Source organism: Bos grunniens, chromosome 14 (assembly GCF_055505025.1).
Source record: "Bos grunniens cultivar Pamir isolate PY7600 chromosome 14, Bosgru_T2T1.0, whole genome shotgun sequence".
NCBI classification, from domain to species: Eukaryota; Metazoa; Chordata; class Mammalia; order Artiodactyla; family Bovidae; genus Bos; species Bos grunniens.
Window position 1 is genome coordinate 54,523,809 of NC_141178.1, and position 14,957 is coordinate 54,538,765.

The window sequence follows — 14,957 nt, forward strand, 5'->3', positions numbered from 1 at the left end:
CCTGGTGACAACCTCCAAAGACGTTAAAGAATGAGACTCATCACCTATCAGATATGAAGGAGAATATCTTGACAGTGAGGGTTCCAGACAATATGTATATAAAATCAGCTCCAAAGAGTTGAAGACAAGGTGAGTTTAATGCGATGTAGATAAGGTTGAGTTTTAAAGGTTTAGAGATTAGCATTTGTCTACTATTTATAAAAATTAGCACCTTTAAAATACCTTGTTCAATAGTTAACATAAATATAATATGGATCTGTTTAGCCACAAATAAGGAATCCTAAAATTTAAAAAGTGCCTTAGATTACATACTCACTATTACTGACCTGTCGACCTCGGGACTGGGCAGTCCACTAAGACGACGTATCTAGTAATAACTAAGTGTACAGTAATAGGGAAGATGTAAGAGCCTCCAAATGATCAGCATCTTCTCTCTGGCTCCAGCATTTTGTCTGTGCATTCATCCATGCCAGTTCTTGATCAATGAATTCTTCTTGTTGTGTTTACTTACTTCAGGCTTTGTAATCTCTTGTCTGTTGGTCATTTATTCATTCATATTCACAAGAACTCATAAATATTTAGTGTCATCGCTCTGCTAGTCTCTGGGACCATGGAAATGAACAGGATTTAAAAGGACACTGTTCTATCCTTCAAGGAACTTTTATTCTGGAAGGTAGACAGACCAAAGACTCAGTTAAACTCTATTAACGGTGTGCTTATATGGCAGGACACCTGTAATGTACATCCTGGGGATGCACGAGCTGGGCAGGTCTAGGAAATGTTCTCAGTGACACATGTACACACTATTTACTATAACACCTGTGTGATAGTTACAAAATAGATAATTATGATGCACAGTTGATATTATGTTATACTATATATCATATGTTAGATATATTGTATATATTATATATACCCAAAATCATTATATTTAGATGAGGTCAAACAATACTAGTGTCCATCAATAGGGGGCCATTAAAATAAACAATGAAACAGAGATGTGCTGATATGGAAATAGCTCCAAAATATCTAATAAGTAAAAAATTGGAAAGTTTCAGAGAGGTGCATATCATAGGCAGTCTTTTGTGGGGCAAATAAGAACATAGAATCACATTTTGTTATATTTGCATAGACACTTTGGAATCCTATGCATAACCCTAAACAAACAAACAAAACAAAATGGGTTGGGCTGCCCAGTGGGGAGCAGAAAGAGGGGATCCAGGCAAGTGGGGACAGGAAGGAAGATTTCACTGCACTTAATTCAAAAAGATTTTTATCTCTTTGAATTAAGTGAATGAATTATCTATTTATCTAATTATCTATTATTGATCTATCTAATTATCTATATAAACCTATCCTGGAACTTTCAGAGGAAAGATGTCTCATCGTGGACTGTGACCAGTGGATGAAGAGTTGGGGGTGGGAAGAAGAAATGTACCATAGGTAGATTATTCAAACACTTCCATCTCAACTTGCCAGAGAGCTGCTGCCCTGAAACCCTCCTCTGCCATCCTAGCCTCCTCTGTTGGCTCCTCCCTTCTGTGAGGAGTTAAGAATCTGTTCAAGTTCAATATCTGTGAACTTCTAGATATTCTGGCACCTCCAGCAATTGTAAGGGTAACCCTTGAAGCAGTAGGGCCCCTGGGACTCTGCCCCATCTCAGAGTCCTTTGCCTGTTTACCTAGCAGTTACCCAAGCGGCACGGGCTGTTAAGTCTTACAACCATCAGCCCTTGTTTTTCCCCAGAAATAAGACTGACATGTTAGCACATGCTAAGTGACTGATACAGGAAGCATTTACATATCATTGGATTTAAAAAAAAAATCCAAGTTCTAATCATTGTAAACATATTCATATGAAATAGAAAATACAAGAAAACCATATGCAATCAACCACAACAATAATACATAGTTATTTTGCTGTGAGACAAAGTCAGGATACCTTTCATTTTAACATAAAAAAGAAAAAATATTGAAATTGTTGTCTGGCAGGTATATTACACAAGAAAAGTCAGAGATCAGCAGCTAATATTTTTACTGCTGCAAGGCTGAATAATATAATGAGGCTTATGTGTGCAGTGGACAGTTCTGAACGTTCAGTAAACTAATATGCCGAGGAATTGATTCATGAATGACAAGTACTTTTAGGTGGCAACATACACTTTATTTAGTGCTTTTCTCTAATGTAGTTTTCTATGTGTCAGTTCAGTTTCTTATCAAATAAATACTTACACCTTGCTGTTCATTTGAATTGGAGTTACTATGGAGAAACGACTTTTTGATTCTACAGCATTCTGCTGCATTATGAAAACTTGGAAATCATGTCATCACTCCACAAAATGGTTTAGCAATTTTCTGTTAATGTTTTTAAAGAAGGGGAATCTGTTCATATATGAATGATTCTAGAAAAATGTTTCAATGTTAAAAAATTCACTAAGAACCTTTAGAATCTAAAATATGATAGAGTACTGTTTCACCTTACAGTAGGTTGAAAACATTTTAAAGAAAATTTGCCTCCATGTTTGTTTTTTTTTTTAATCCAAAGATTTAAACATATATTTTGCCACAATTCCATAGGTAACTTCCAGGAGAGTAAAGAAAGACCAGAGAATACAGAAAGATTGATAAACATATATTGACAAGTGATGACAAACATACAGAAACCAAGAATAATCAGATTCCCTGTTACATCTTTGAAAGAAAATTCCTTATCATTGAGGTCCAGCCTCTTTCTTTGAATTCAGTGTAGAATTTGCTTTTCATTGAACTAGGACACTAAAAGATCTTTGGAGTTTTATGTTCAAGTCTTTAGTCTTTCTAGAAAATTATGATTCAAACATGCTCTAAAATACTATTTTAGACCTTAACATATGTGGTTTAAAGAACAATAATTAATACATTCTGTAAAGGAGGAAAAGACTAGCACACTGATGGCTCCAAATGAGCCATGGCTCCTAGTATGTTCACCTTTCTAGAGGCCCCTCCCACAATAATGCTGGGCTTGATCACATGATTTGCTATAGCCAATGGGACATTAGTAGGCTTTACTCTCAAGAAGAGGCTAGATAAATGCTTGCATGTTGGGCTTCTTTTATTGGAACCCAGCTCACTGGCTGTAAGAAAGCTTCTCAAGTTTTCTTCGAAAAGACAAGCCATGTGGAGGAGAATGTGGGTCAACAGCCAGCCCCAGACATATGAGTGAGGACATCTAGGATAGTGTAACCCCAGCAAAGCTCCTGGTTGAAAAGTTTACATGAGTGACCCTAGCCAGTATCCTATGAAGCAGAACTGCCTAGATTCCTCACCCACAAAACTCAAAGCAACATAATGATATTGTTTTCTGTAATTATATTTTGGAGTGGTTTGTTAGACAGCAGTAGATAATGGTTACAGTAAGTGTTACAAGGACTCCTAAAGTTCTTTCTGGAAATGATTCCAAGTCCATTCTTCATTGACATACACCTCTTACACTTCTATCATCTATTTATTTATTATTGAACCTGAATCTCTTATTCTGACTCTAACCCATTGGAACAGAAGAACTGGAATGGTTGGTTCATGTGAAAAGCACTGTGAGAATGACTATCATATATTGACTCAAAAGAACACCAAATCCTTGTTGGATCTCAAAGAAAAAGACTTCTTGATGATGGTATATACCTTAAATTAATTCCATTCCACAGTGTGATCAAACTGTGGGTGGGGCAGTCTGGTGGAAAGAAAATATCTTTAAGGAATTCCCAGCACATAGGCTTTGTGTGGTCTTTTCAAGCCATTTCCTCTCTATTTCTCTCAATGGAACTGTATCCTCACAACTGATTTTAGGCACTAAAATGTGTAGGACTCTCTGGAGGAATTTGTTTTCTTAAGGAATAATTATTGGAAATATGAGTTTTATTAGATTGAAAAAGACATTGGGCATATTTACATCCTCTTTCTCTAGAATGAATGAGAATTAGTAAAAGAATGCATTAGGAATAGTAACTGTAGTAGAAATGTATTAGGAGAAGAACCCATGGTACCGAATGGACAGTCACCATTTCTGGAGGACAGTGATTCTATTCCACTGAATTATGTGGATTGCATCTCAAGTTAGAAACTACAGTAACTAACTGGTTCTAAAAAAATGTCTGGATATCAAGAGGAAAAAGACATAAACTGCCATCAAGCATAACAAACGTTAGCATCATTACTGTTATTTCCATTGTTTAAAGGATGTTCTCTGTGTACTTATCTATGGCATTATCTACCAGGAGAGCATGGATGGAAGGTTTAGATACAAAATGACGTTAAAGAGAGTCCAGATCCGACAGTGACACAGATGTGATACTTACAGAGAGTAGGATTTGGACGGCACTGTGGATGACCTCCAGGTACTGGAAGTCCACAATGCAGCCGGTGACAGAGACATACGTGTAATCGTCCGTCATGCCGTGGGCTGACGGGGGCAGTACTCTTCGGACACAGCCGGGCCCGTGTTCCCGCCACCATGACCGATGCACAGAGATGTTGAATGTCATTAGGTCTGTATCCTAGGCGGGCAGGAGACAAGACAGAGAAAGGAGATAAACATATTACATCACATCTTCGGCTTTCACCTTAGGAAGAATTCAGGATGAATGAAATTCCTGAAATGGTTTAAATTCCAGGTAAAGAATGACGAAAGACAAACCTAACATGACTGCATGTGTCATACGAATGAAATAGCTTATTTTCATATGGGTTATAGTTATTCAGTGGGGAGATGTAATTCTTTGAATGATAACACTATAAGGTTAGCACAACATCGAAAATTCAGAGATGATATATTTGTTTAAAAATTCATATGCCTATTTATTTAGTTTTTTTATTGGACTATTGTTGATTTACGGTGTTGTTTCAGTTTCTGCTGCACACCAAAGTGACTCAGCCACATGTGTACATATATCTCCTCCTTCTTGAATTTCCTTCCCATTTAGGTCTCCACAGAGCATTGAGTAGAGTTGCCTGTGCTATACAGTAGGTTCTCATTACTTCTCTATTTTATAAACAACATCCCCGTGGACTGTAGCCCACCAGGCTCCTCCGTCCATGGGATTCTCCAGGCAAGAATACTGGAGTGGGTTGCCATTTCCTTCTCCAGGGGATCTTCCTGACCCAGGGATCGAACCCAGGTCTCCCGCATTGCAGGCAGACGCTTTAACCTCTGAGCCACCAGGGAAGCCCTTAAACAACATCAGTAGTGCATATATGTCAATTCCAATCTCCCAATTCATCCCACCTCTCCCTTCAATTATATTGTCCACACTGGAATTTTCTTCTCTGTTTTCTTATTGCTCCATTGCCACTGGTATCACCATCATGGTAACGTGTACTGAGAGAGTTTTTTTGCCTGCGAGACATTGTTCTAAGCACTTTCCATATATTATGCGTTCATACAGGTATCATCGTCCTAACTTACAGTAGTTGAATAATGGTCCCCCCAAATCACATTTATATCCATCTCCCTGGAATCTGTGAATTCTACCTTATACAGCAAGAATAGGACTTTGTAGCTATGATTGTGGTAAGGATCATGAAATGGGGGGATTATTCTGGATTAACTGATGGGCCCTAAAGACAATCACGTTTCCTTTTAAGAGGGAAGCAAAGGGATGCTAGACACAAGGAAGAACAGAACAAAAGGGTGACCATGGAGGCAACAATTGGAGCGATGTGGCCACAGGAATGCTGACCACCACCAGAAGCTGGGAGAGACAAGAGAAGATTATCCCTAAAACTCCAGGGGGAGCCTGGCCCTGGCAGCATCTTGATTTCAGTCCAGTGAAACTGATTTCAGACTTCTGGCCTCCAGAACTATGAGAATATACACTTCCATTGTTTAAGACACCAGGTTCATGGTAGTTGTTGTATAGCAATCATAAAAAAAAAAAAAAAAATTAAAGCAGATGAGAAAAGTTGGTCACAGAAAGGAAAAATAAAGTGCCCAACCTCATTAATAAATCAATCAAAAGAACTTCCTATGTATGGTGGGGTTTCCCTGGTAGCTTAGCTGGTAAAGAATCTACCTGCAATGCAGGAGACTCTGGTTCCATTTCTGGGTTGGGAAGATACCCTGAGAAGGGATAGGCTACCCACTCCAGTATTCTTGGGCTTCTCTGCTGGCTCAGACAGTAAAGAATCCTCCTGCAATGCAGGAGACCTGAGTTCAATCCCTGGGTTAGGAAGATCCCCTGGAGGAGGGCATGACAACCCACCCAGTATTTTTGCCTGGAGAATCTTCAAGGACAGAGGTGCCTGGCGGGCTTCAGTCCACGGGGTCACCAAGAGTCAGGCATGACTGAGTGACACAGCACACAGCACAGCATGTAGTGGCAGACCCAGAACTCGATCCCATGCGGTCTGTACTTTCAGCTGTGATGTGGTGCTTTCCCATTCCTCTGTTCCCCTGCCCAACCCTTTACAATTCCTCAGACCCTGAAGGGAGCTAGTTCCTCCCTCTTTAGTTGTTTTCAGAAAATGCCACCACAGCCGAGCAAAAGAACAAAGAAGGCAAGCCTTGACTTTTCCATATCAAAAGAGACTTCCAGAAACTCCTAACAGAGACACCCGTGCAGATGTTTAAACCTCAAGAGTAGCCTTTTCATATCTGCAAAGTGTCAGCTATGAAGGACTAAGGTTATAATGTTTTTGTCATAAACAATACTTTAAAAAGAACAGATGAGGAACCAGACTCTTGGCTCCCAGATAAAGTAAAGATTACAGCTGCTGATGTGGAGCAGGAAGGAGGGAGGGTGAGGATGGACAGAGGGCAAGGGCGCCTACCTACCACAGTTGGTGGACTGGGACACAGATCTGCTGGGGAACGGAGGATCCAGGAGCCGGGGATTGGGTCCATTCCCAGCCTCCACTCCCAGCGAGCTTGTCATCACTAGTGCCAGGGGGACGTGTTGAATGGGTACCACAGATGGCTCTTGTTCAGCCACTCAGGGGCCACCCACTGATTGTGCACCCACAATGATGCTCTGTACATCCCTGTGCTACTTAGAGAACTGTCCTTACCTGAGTGGCGTAGGACACTCCTAAGGAAGAGACACTGGGTTTGGAACTCTGCAGACTTACAGGACACTGGTGTGAAATGGAAAGTTCTTGAACTTCTAGGTGGCTGGTCCTGAAAACCAGTGTGGGAGCCCCCAGAGCAAGGACAGTGGAGGACCCTGTCACCCGTTGCTCTGCTGTATGTGATACCCACATTGTGAGGTGAGAACATTTCCAGTTCACGTAGTAGGCAGTTACTCCACAGTTTTAGATTTTCCTCAACTCAATTCAAAGTACCATTATAAGTATGCCTGTGATTAGATCAATAATAAAACATGTTCTTTTTTTTTTTTTTGGTGTTGGTTTGCTACAAATATCATTCAGTTACCTTCACAGTTACAGCATTTTATGGATAATAAGACATTTTACATCATCCTGTTTTTAGGTGTTGGTTGGCTATATGTATCATTTGCAGTTACCCTCTGGAGGGAAAGTATTATAGAAAAATAATTGCTTTCGCTAGTGAATTCAGTTTCACGCAAGGCAATTTACCTGCAGGCAAACTGCATGCTACCCTCTTTGCTAGCCATCAGATTTAATCTCTTGGAGTTAGTCTTGGTCACTGCAGACGAACTATTATTTTTGATTTTAATAGACTTCATTAGGTTCAGGATAAATTAGTGTTATCTCAAAACTCATAGCAATCTCTACTCTTTAAGCATTCTTACCCTTACCTCTTGCCTTTTCTAATGCAGGACTGACTGTAAGTTCCTTTTAATATGACTTTGACTAAAATTTATTTTACCCAAATAAAAAAAAGTGAATTTATGAACTAATGATACATATTTGTTACACTCATAGAAATGTCTCAGTGTGGTTCTCAATTTGTTGGGACTACAATATATTTATGGGCTTCCCAGGTGGCTCAGCAGTAAAGAATCTGCCTGCAATGTAGGAGACTCAAGTTCAATCCTTGGGTTCATCCTGGAGAAGGAAGTGGCAATCTGCTCCATTATTCATATCTGGAAAATTTCATGTGTAGACGAGCCTGGCAGGTGACAGACCTCGGGGTCGCAAAGAGTCAGACACAACTGAGTGATTGAGCATGCACACACACACACATAATATATTTATAAACTCTACTATTCTTTGCAATGACTGTATAAAATTTGAATGAGAACATCAGTAGCATCAAGTGATATTTAAAATTCAAGCCTCTCACTTAAATTTGGTATAAAATTTTACTACAAGTTTGTATATGCTTTCTATCTCCTTTAGCAGTTAGATTTCAAACATTAAACAACACCTTAACACATAATAAACTCAATTTCCTATGAGAGGCATGTCAGAGAAAATGCAACTCAGAAAACTGCAACTTTTAAATAAAGAAAAGTAAACAAAGAAATAAATGCAGAAAATGTATAAGATTGTTCATTTTTTTGACACTTTTGGTTATATCAAAACTGTCAGTTCTGAAATACACAGGTAAGTGCTAAAATAATATTAAAAATAATTATAAATAATTAAATTGAAGAAAGTGGGGAAAACCAGTAGACCATTCAGGTATGACCTAAATCAAATCCCTTATGATTATACAGTGGAAGTGAAAATAGATTTAAGGGCCTAGATCTGATAGATAGAGTGCCTGATGAACTATGGAATGAGGTTCGTGACACTGTACAGGAGACAGGGATCAAGACCATCCCCATGGAAAAGAAATGCAAAAAAGCAAAATGGCTGTCTGGGGAGGCCTTACAAATGGCTGTGAAAAGAAGAGAAGTGAAAAGCAAAGGAGAAAAGGAAAGATATAAGCATCTGAATGCAGAGCTTCAAAGAATAGCAAGGAGAGATAAGAAAGCCTTCCTCAGCAATCAATGCAAAGAAATAGAGGAAAACAATAGAATGGGAAAGACTAGAGATCTCTTCAAGAAAATTAGAGATACCAAGGGAATATTTCATGCAAAGATGGGCTCGATAAAGGATAGAAATGGTATGGACCTAACAGAAGCAGAAGATATTAAGAAGAGGTGGCAAGAATACACAGAAGAACTGTACAAAAAATATCTTCATGACCCAGATAATCACGATGAAGTGATCACTGACCTAGAGCCAGACATCCTGGAATGTGAAGTCAAGTGGGCCTTAGAAAGCATCACTACGAACAAAGCTAGTGGAGGTGATGGAATTCCAGTTGAGCTATTTCAGATCCTGAAAGATGATGCTGTGAAAGTGCTGCACTCAATATGCCAGCAAGTTTGGAAAACTCAGCAGTGCCCACAGGACTGGAAAAGATCAGATTTCATTCCAATCCCAAAGAAAGGCAATGCCAAAGAATGCTCAAACTACCACACAATTGCACTCATCTCACATGCTAGTAAAGTAATGCTCAAAATTCTCCAAGCCAGGCTTTAGCAATATGTGAACTGTGAACTTCCTGATGTTCAAGCTTGTTTTAGAAAAGGCAGAGGAACCAGAGATCAAATTGCCAACATCTGATGGATCATGGAAAAAGCAAGAGAGTTCCAGAAAAACATCTATTTCTGCTTTATTGACTACGCCAAAGCCTTTGACTGTGTGGATCACAATAAACTGTGGAAAATTCTGAAAGAGATGGGAATACCAGACCACCTGACCTGCCTCTTGAGAAATCTGTATACAGGTCAGGAAGCAACAGTTAGAACTGGACATGGAACAACAGACTGGTTCCAAATAGGAAAAGGAATACGTCAAGGCTGTATATTGTCACCCTGCTTATTTAAATTCTATGCAGAGTACATCATGAGAAACTCTGGGCTGGAAGAAGCACAAGCTGGAATCAAGATTGCCATGAGAAATATCAATAACCTCAGATATGCAGATGACACCACCCTTATGGCAGAAAGTGAAGAGGAACTCAAAAGCTTCTTGATGAAAGTGAAAGTGGAGAGTGAAGAAGTTGGCTTAAAGCTCAACATTCAGAAAACAAAGATCATGGCATCTGCTCGCATCACTTCATGGGAAACAGATGGGGAAACAGTGGAAACAGTGTCAGACTTTATTTTCCTGGGCTCCAAAATCACTGCAGATGGTGACTGCAGCCATGAAAGTAAAAGACGCTTACTCCTTGGAAGGAAAGTTATGTCCAACCTAGATAGCATATTCAAAAGCAGAGACATTACTTTGCCAACAAAGGTCTGTCTAGTCAAGGCTATGGTTTTTCCTGTGGTCATGTATGGATGTGAGAGTTGGACTATGAAGGCTGAGCACCGAAGAATTGATGCTTTTGAACTGTGGTGTTGGAGAAGACTCTTGAGAGTCCCTTGGACTGCAAGGAGACCCAACCCGTCCATTCTGAAGGAGACCAGTCCTGGGATTTCTTTGGAAGGAAAGATGCTAAAGCTGAAACTCCAGTACTTTGGCCACCTCATGCGAAGAGTTGACTCACTGGAAAAGACTCTGATGCTGGGAGGGATTGGGGGCAGGAGGAGAAGGGGATGACAGAGGATGATATGGCTGGATGGCATCACTGACTCGATGGACGTGAGTCTGAGTGAACTCCGGGAGTTGGTGATGGACAGGGAGGCCTGGCATGCTGCCTGGCATGCTGTGATTCATGGGGTTGCAAAGAGTCGGACATGACTGAGTGACTGAACTGACAAATAATTCATGTTATTAATTGTTATTTCTTGGAAATAACATTCTTGCTTAAATGCTATTTCTTGGAGTCAGAATATTATCTGAGAATTTAAGCACACCATGGTTAAGAAAATTGACATAGATAATGGTATTTGGATTTATGTGAGTATATATGATTACCAAGGGACAGTGTGTAAAACAAGGAGAAAGAAAGCAAGGAGAGAGACAAGAAAGATGAAGGGTTTGGGAGATATCAGGACAACCTGGGAAAAGAGAGCATGTCAAGGTCAACTCGAATAAGAACTTAAGGGAAGTTGGTAAAGCCAGAGACGAAACAGAACATATTGAATTTTCTGTTTGGTGGGCCAATGGGGACTTTACAAATACATGCCAGAAGAGCACTGGGAGTGAAAAATTGGATTTCAAGGAATTGAGGGGATTGAGAAGAGAGATTTGGTGTTTTTCATGAAGTTGGGACTCCAGGTAATAAGAACATGGGATGCCAGCTTCCAGGGTGAAAAAGGAGAACAAGGGTCAATCCATACACCTGCTCACACCCACCAGATTATGACTTAAAAGAAAATTATTTCAGAGTATCTGCTTTTCCCTGAATATCTACCCAACTAAATACTAAATGTTTAAAAGCCCTTTCATCTCAACCTTGAATCTCCAAGTTGTTCCTATTTTCTTAAAGTACTCAAGTTAAGAAAAAAAGCCTTCTAGCATTTTTTGAAATGTTCATTATGAGGTAGACATGACTGCCCACTTTTATTGGCAGTAAGTGTAGTCACAGTATTGGAACCAGTTCACATCCTGAAAAATTCAATATTCACTTTCTATTATAGTAGCTGCTGCTGCAGCTAAGTCGCTTCAATTGTGTCCGACTCTGTGAGACCCCATAGATGGCAGCCCACCAGGCTCCTCCATCCCTGGGATTCTCCAGGCAAGAACACTGGAGTGGGTTGCCATTTCCTTCTCCAATGCATGAAAGTGAAAAGTGAAAGTGAAGTCGCTCAGTCATGTCTGACTCTGTGCGACCCTATAGACAGCAGCCCACCAGGCTCCTCCATCCATGGGATTTTCCAGGCAAGAATACTGGAGTGGGTCGCCATTGCCTTCTCCCTATTATAGTAGACCACTATATAATTTTTCATTAATCAAAGATCTAGTCTCTCTCTTAGTCTTTGTTCTTTTAATTATCTACTTTTTTGGTATGTGTTTAATTTAATCTTAGCTGCTGCTGCTACTGCTGCTAAGTTGCTTCAGTCGTGTCCGACTCTGTGCGACCCCATAGACGGCAGCCCACCAGGCCCCACCGTCCCTGGGATTCTCCAGGCAAGAACACTGGAGTGGGTTGCCATTTCCTCCTCCAATACTAATCCTCTCTGTTTCTAGAAATGGACTCACAACTATTCATAATCATTTTTCCCCCTTCCTCCTTAGTTGTGACTGAAAGGGTCCTTAAAACCAGTTTCGTATGGCTATCTACTCTCTTTGTCTTTTCACTTTCTTTTGTCATAAACCAGCCCATGTGGAAGTGAAAATGTGACCTTGAAGAGAAGTACACATGTATTTAAGAAAATAGATTTTGCTCAATTTTAGAGTTAGCTTTGAGTTTACATTTATATAATAAAATTCATGTCAGTTGAAACTTCTTTTGAAATACTGTTTATCTCAGAATAAGAATTAGAAAAGTGAAAACAACTGTACTACACTTCTAATAATTTTCTTTTCAGTGAAGCATCAAATATTTCCAAGAGTACTGTAGATTAATAATAAAGGATAAACACTGTGCTTGGTAGAGAGGTTTAAGTGTGTGGAGCCCATTACACAAAGACTTAGCATCAGTTCAAATATATCAAAAACTCTATGCTATTTTCCTATATTAAAAGCAACTCTTAGAGATAAACTTCAAAGGTTTTCCATTGGAAAGTGTTAGTCATTTGCTGTTGCTTTCTTAAAGAACACTTCCTGTAAGCCATGAGCATGTCATAATTATTTAGGACTATGCCACTGGTGTCGAATATAAAGAACAGCAGAGTGAGGAGCAGACATGGATCATTTTGATTTTCTATTTTTCATCCTTACAACTAGGTACTTCTAGGGCTTTCCCATTGTTTACCATTGATCAGAAGCCAGAGGCAGAGCTAAGAGTAATCAGGCTTTTTGTCTTCAATCTTGACCTTAATTCCCTAGACTGAACCACTTCAGGAAGTTGTGAAGTCTCATCCATCTATTAGATGGATATGTATGGAGTTTCTAAAATGAGCTATGCACTGGGATTTAAGTGAACATTAGATCTTATTCTTGCCCTCATGGAACTTATATTCTAGTGGAGAAAATAAGTAACAAAGTAAACAGTTAAGTAGACAAAGTAATTATACATTGTAAAAATTAATATAAAGGGAATAATGTGATGGAGAGTGACTGTGTTGAAGCTGGAGTTATTTCATACAAGGTGGCAGAGGAGGCCTCTCTGATGGTTGATATGTAGGCTAAGGCCTGTTGTTTGAGGAAGAACCAGAAGATGTGAAGATTTGCAGAAAGAGTGTCACATGCAAACAGAACTGCTAGTACAAAGCCCATGAGATGGCAAAGAGTTTTAGGTGTTCCAGGGACTGACTGAGGGTCCACGCAGATGGAGGGAAGCTGAAGTGAGCACAGAAGTGGTATAAGAAAAGATTGAAGATACAGGAATAAGTTATGATAGAGGCTGGGGTGGTGGTGGATGAACTGGGAGACTGGGAGTGACATTATACGCTAACAATACTGTGTAAAGAATAGATAGCTAATAAGAACCTACTGTATACATCAGGGAACCCTACTTAGTGCTCTGTGGCCACCTAAATGGGAAAGAATCCAAAAAAGAGGGGGTATATGTGTATATATACACACATATGCACATATACACACATATGTGTAGCTGATTGACTCTGCTGAATGCAACAGAAACTAACACAATGTTGTGAAGCAACTATACTCCAATAAAAATTAACTTCAGAAAAAGAGTCTGAATTTTACTCAAATCCAGGTGGGAGGTCAAAGACTGATAGCACCTGCTTTGCATTTTTTTTGAAGATGATTCTAAGAATTGTATAGGGACTGGATTTGCCTGGAACAAAAGTGGAAGATAGTAAGGTGGTTACTATAGCAGGTCAGGGAATCCGGAGAAAGATGGCAGCTTCATAGGGGCAGAACAGAGAGCGGAGACATATTTTGCAGGTAGAAGAGAGTGTGGAGACAAGAAGAGATGGATGCAGGAGGATTCAAGTTTCTGATTGAGCCCATCTGCTGAAGGCAACTCTCTGAAGAATAGGGCAGCTCTGAGCCATCAGCAGCCAGTAATTCAACAGCTAGGGAGTGGGCACCTCAGCCCTGTAAAGGGGGAAAGGACAAAAATAACATTTACCAGTGTATTTTTATCAATTTGCCATTTCAAGCCATTTTCCTTAAATGTGGGTTAAAACAAATACGTAATCACACTAAACGGTGTTGGAAATAAGGATTTTTAGTGTAAGAGAAAAGAGACAGTTACGAGATCAAGGAAAAACAAGTGTAAATACTGTGATTTGGGAAACAAAAAATCTAATGCTCTTCATGTTGGTAGCATAAATTTTAGTAATATATTTCACCATAATTATTTCTTACTTTAGAAATAAGAATTAAAATATTGCCCATTATGAATTAATCTTGTTCAGTTGCTAAGTTGTGTCCGACTCTTTGCGATCCCATGAACTGCAGCATGCCAGGCTTCCCTGTTCTTTCTTATCTCTCAGAGTTTGCCCAAACTCAAGTCCATTGAGTCGGTGAATTAATCTTAAAATGGATGAAATCAGTTCATTTAAATTCCATCCTGATGTTACCTACACAACTTCTATTACCATGTTCTGAGTTGAGGCTCTAGTACATTCAGTCATACTGCTAACTATATAATTTTCATTAAAATGGATAATGTTTGCATTCATTTATTTTGTTCTGATCTTTTAATTCATTCATTTGAGTACCTTAGTCCTAGAATAAAGAGTAGTTGATAAAAATAACTCTATTGCTGAGTCTTTTTGTTTGTTTGTTTTGTTTTTATTTTTTTTAATTTTATTTTATTTTTAAACTTTACAATATTGTATTAGTTTTGCCAAATATCGAAATGAATCCGTCACAGGTATACATGTGTTCCCCATCCTGAACCCTCCTCCCTCCTCCCTCCCCATACCATCCCTCTGGGTCATTCCAGTGCACCAGCCCCAAGCATCCAGTATCGTGCATCGAACCTGGACTGGCGACTCGTTTCATACATGATATTATACATGCTTCAGTGCCATTCTCCCA

At 39.5% G+C, this 14,957-nt stretch overlaps 1 protein-coding gene across 2 annotated transcripts in view; it reads right to left on the reverse strand.

The window, feature by feature from the left end:
- NKAIN3 (sodium/potassium transporting ATPase interacting 3) overlaps nt 1-14,957 on the reverse strand; it is a 550,527-nt gene that overhangs the window by 137,779 nt on the left and 397,791 nt on the right. For both annotated transcript variants that reach the window (XM_086336859.1, XM_086336858.1), the window contains exon 4: nt 4,334-4,531. In XM_086336859.1, the coding sequence (XP_086192985.1) occupies nt 4,334-4,531 (198 nt within the window). The remainder of the gene's footprint in view (nt 1-4,333; nt 4,532-14,957) is intronic.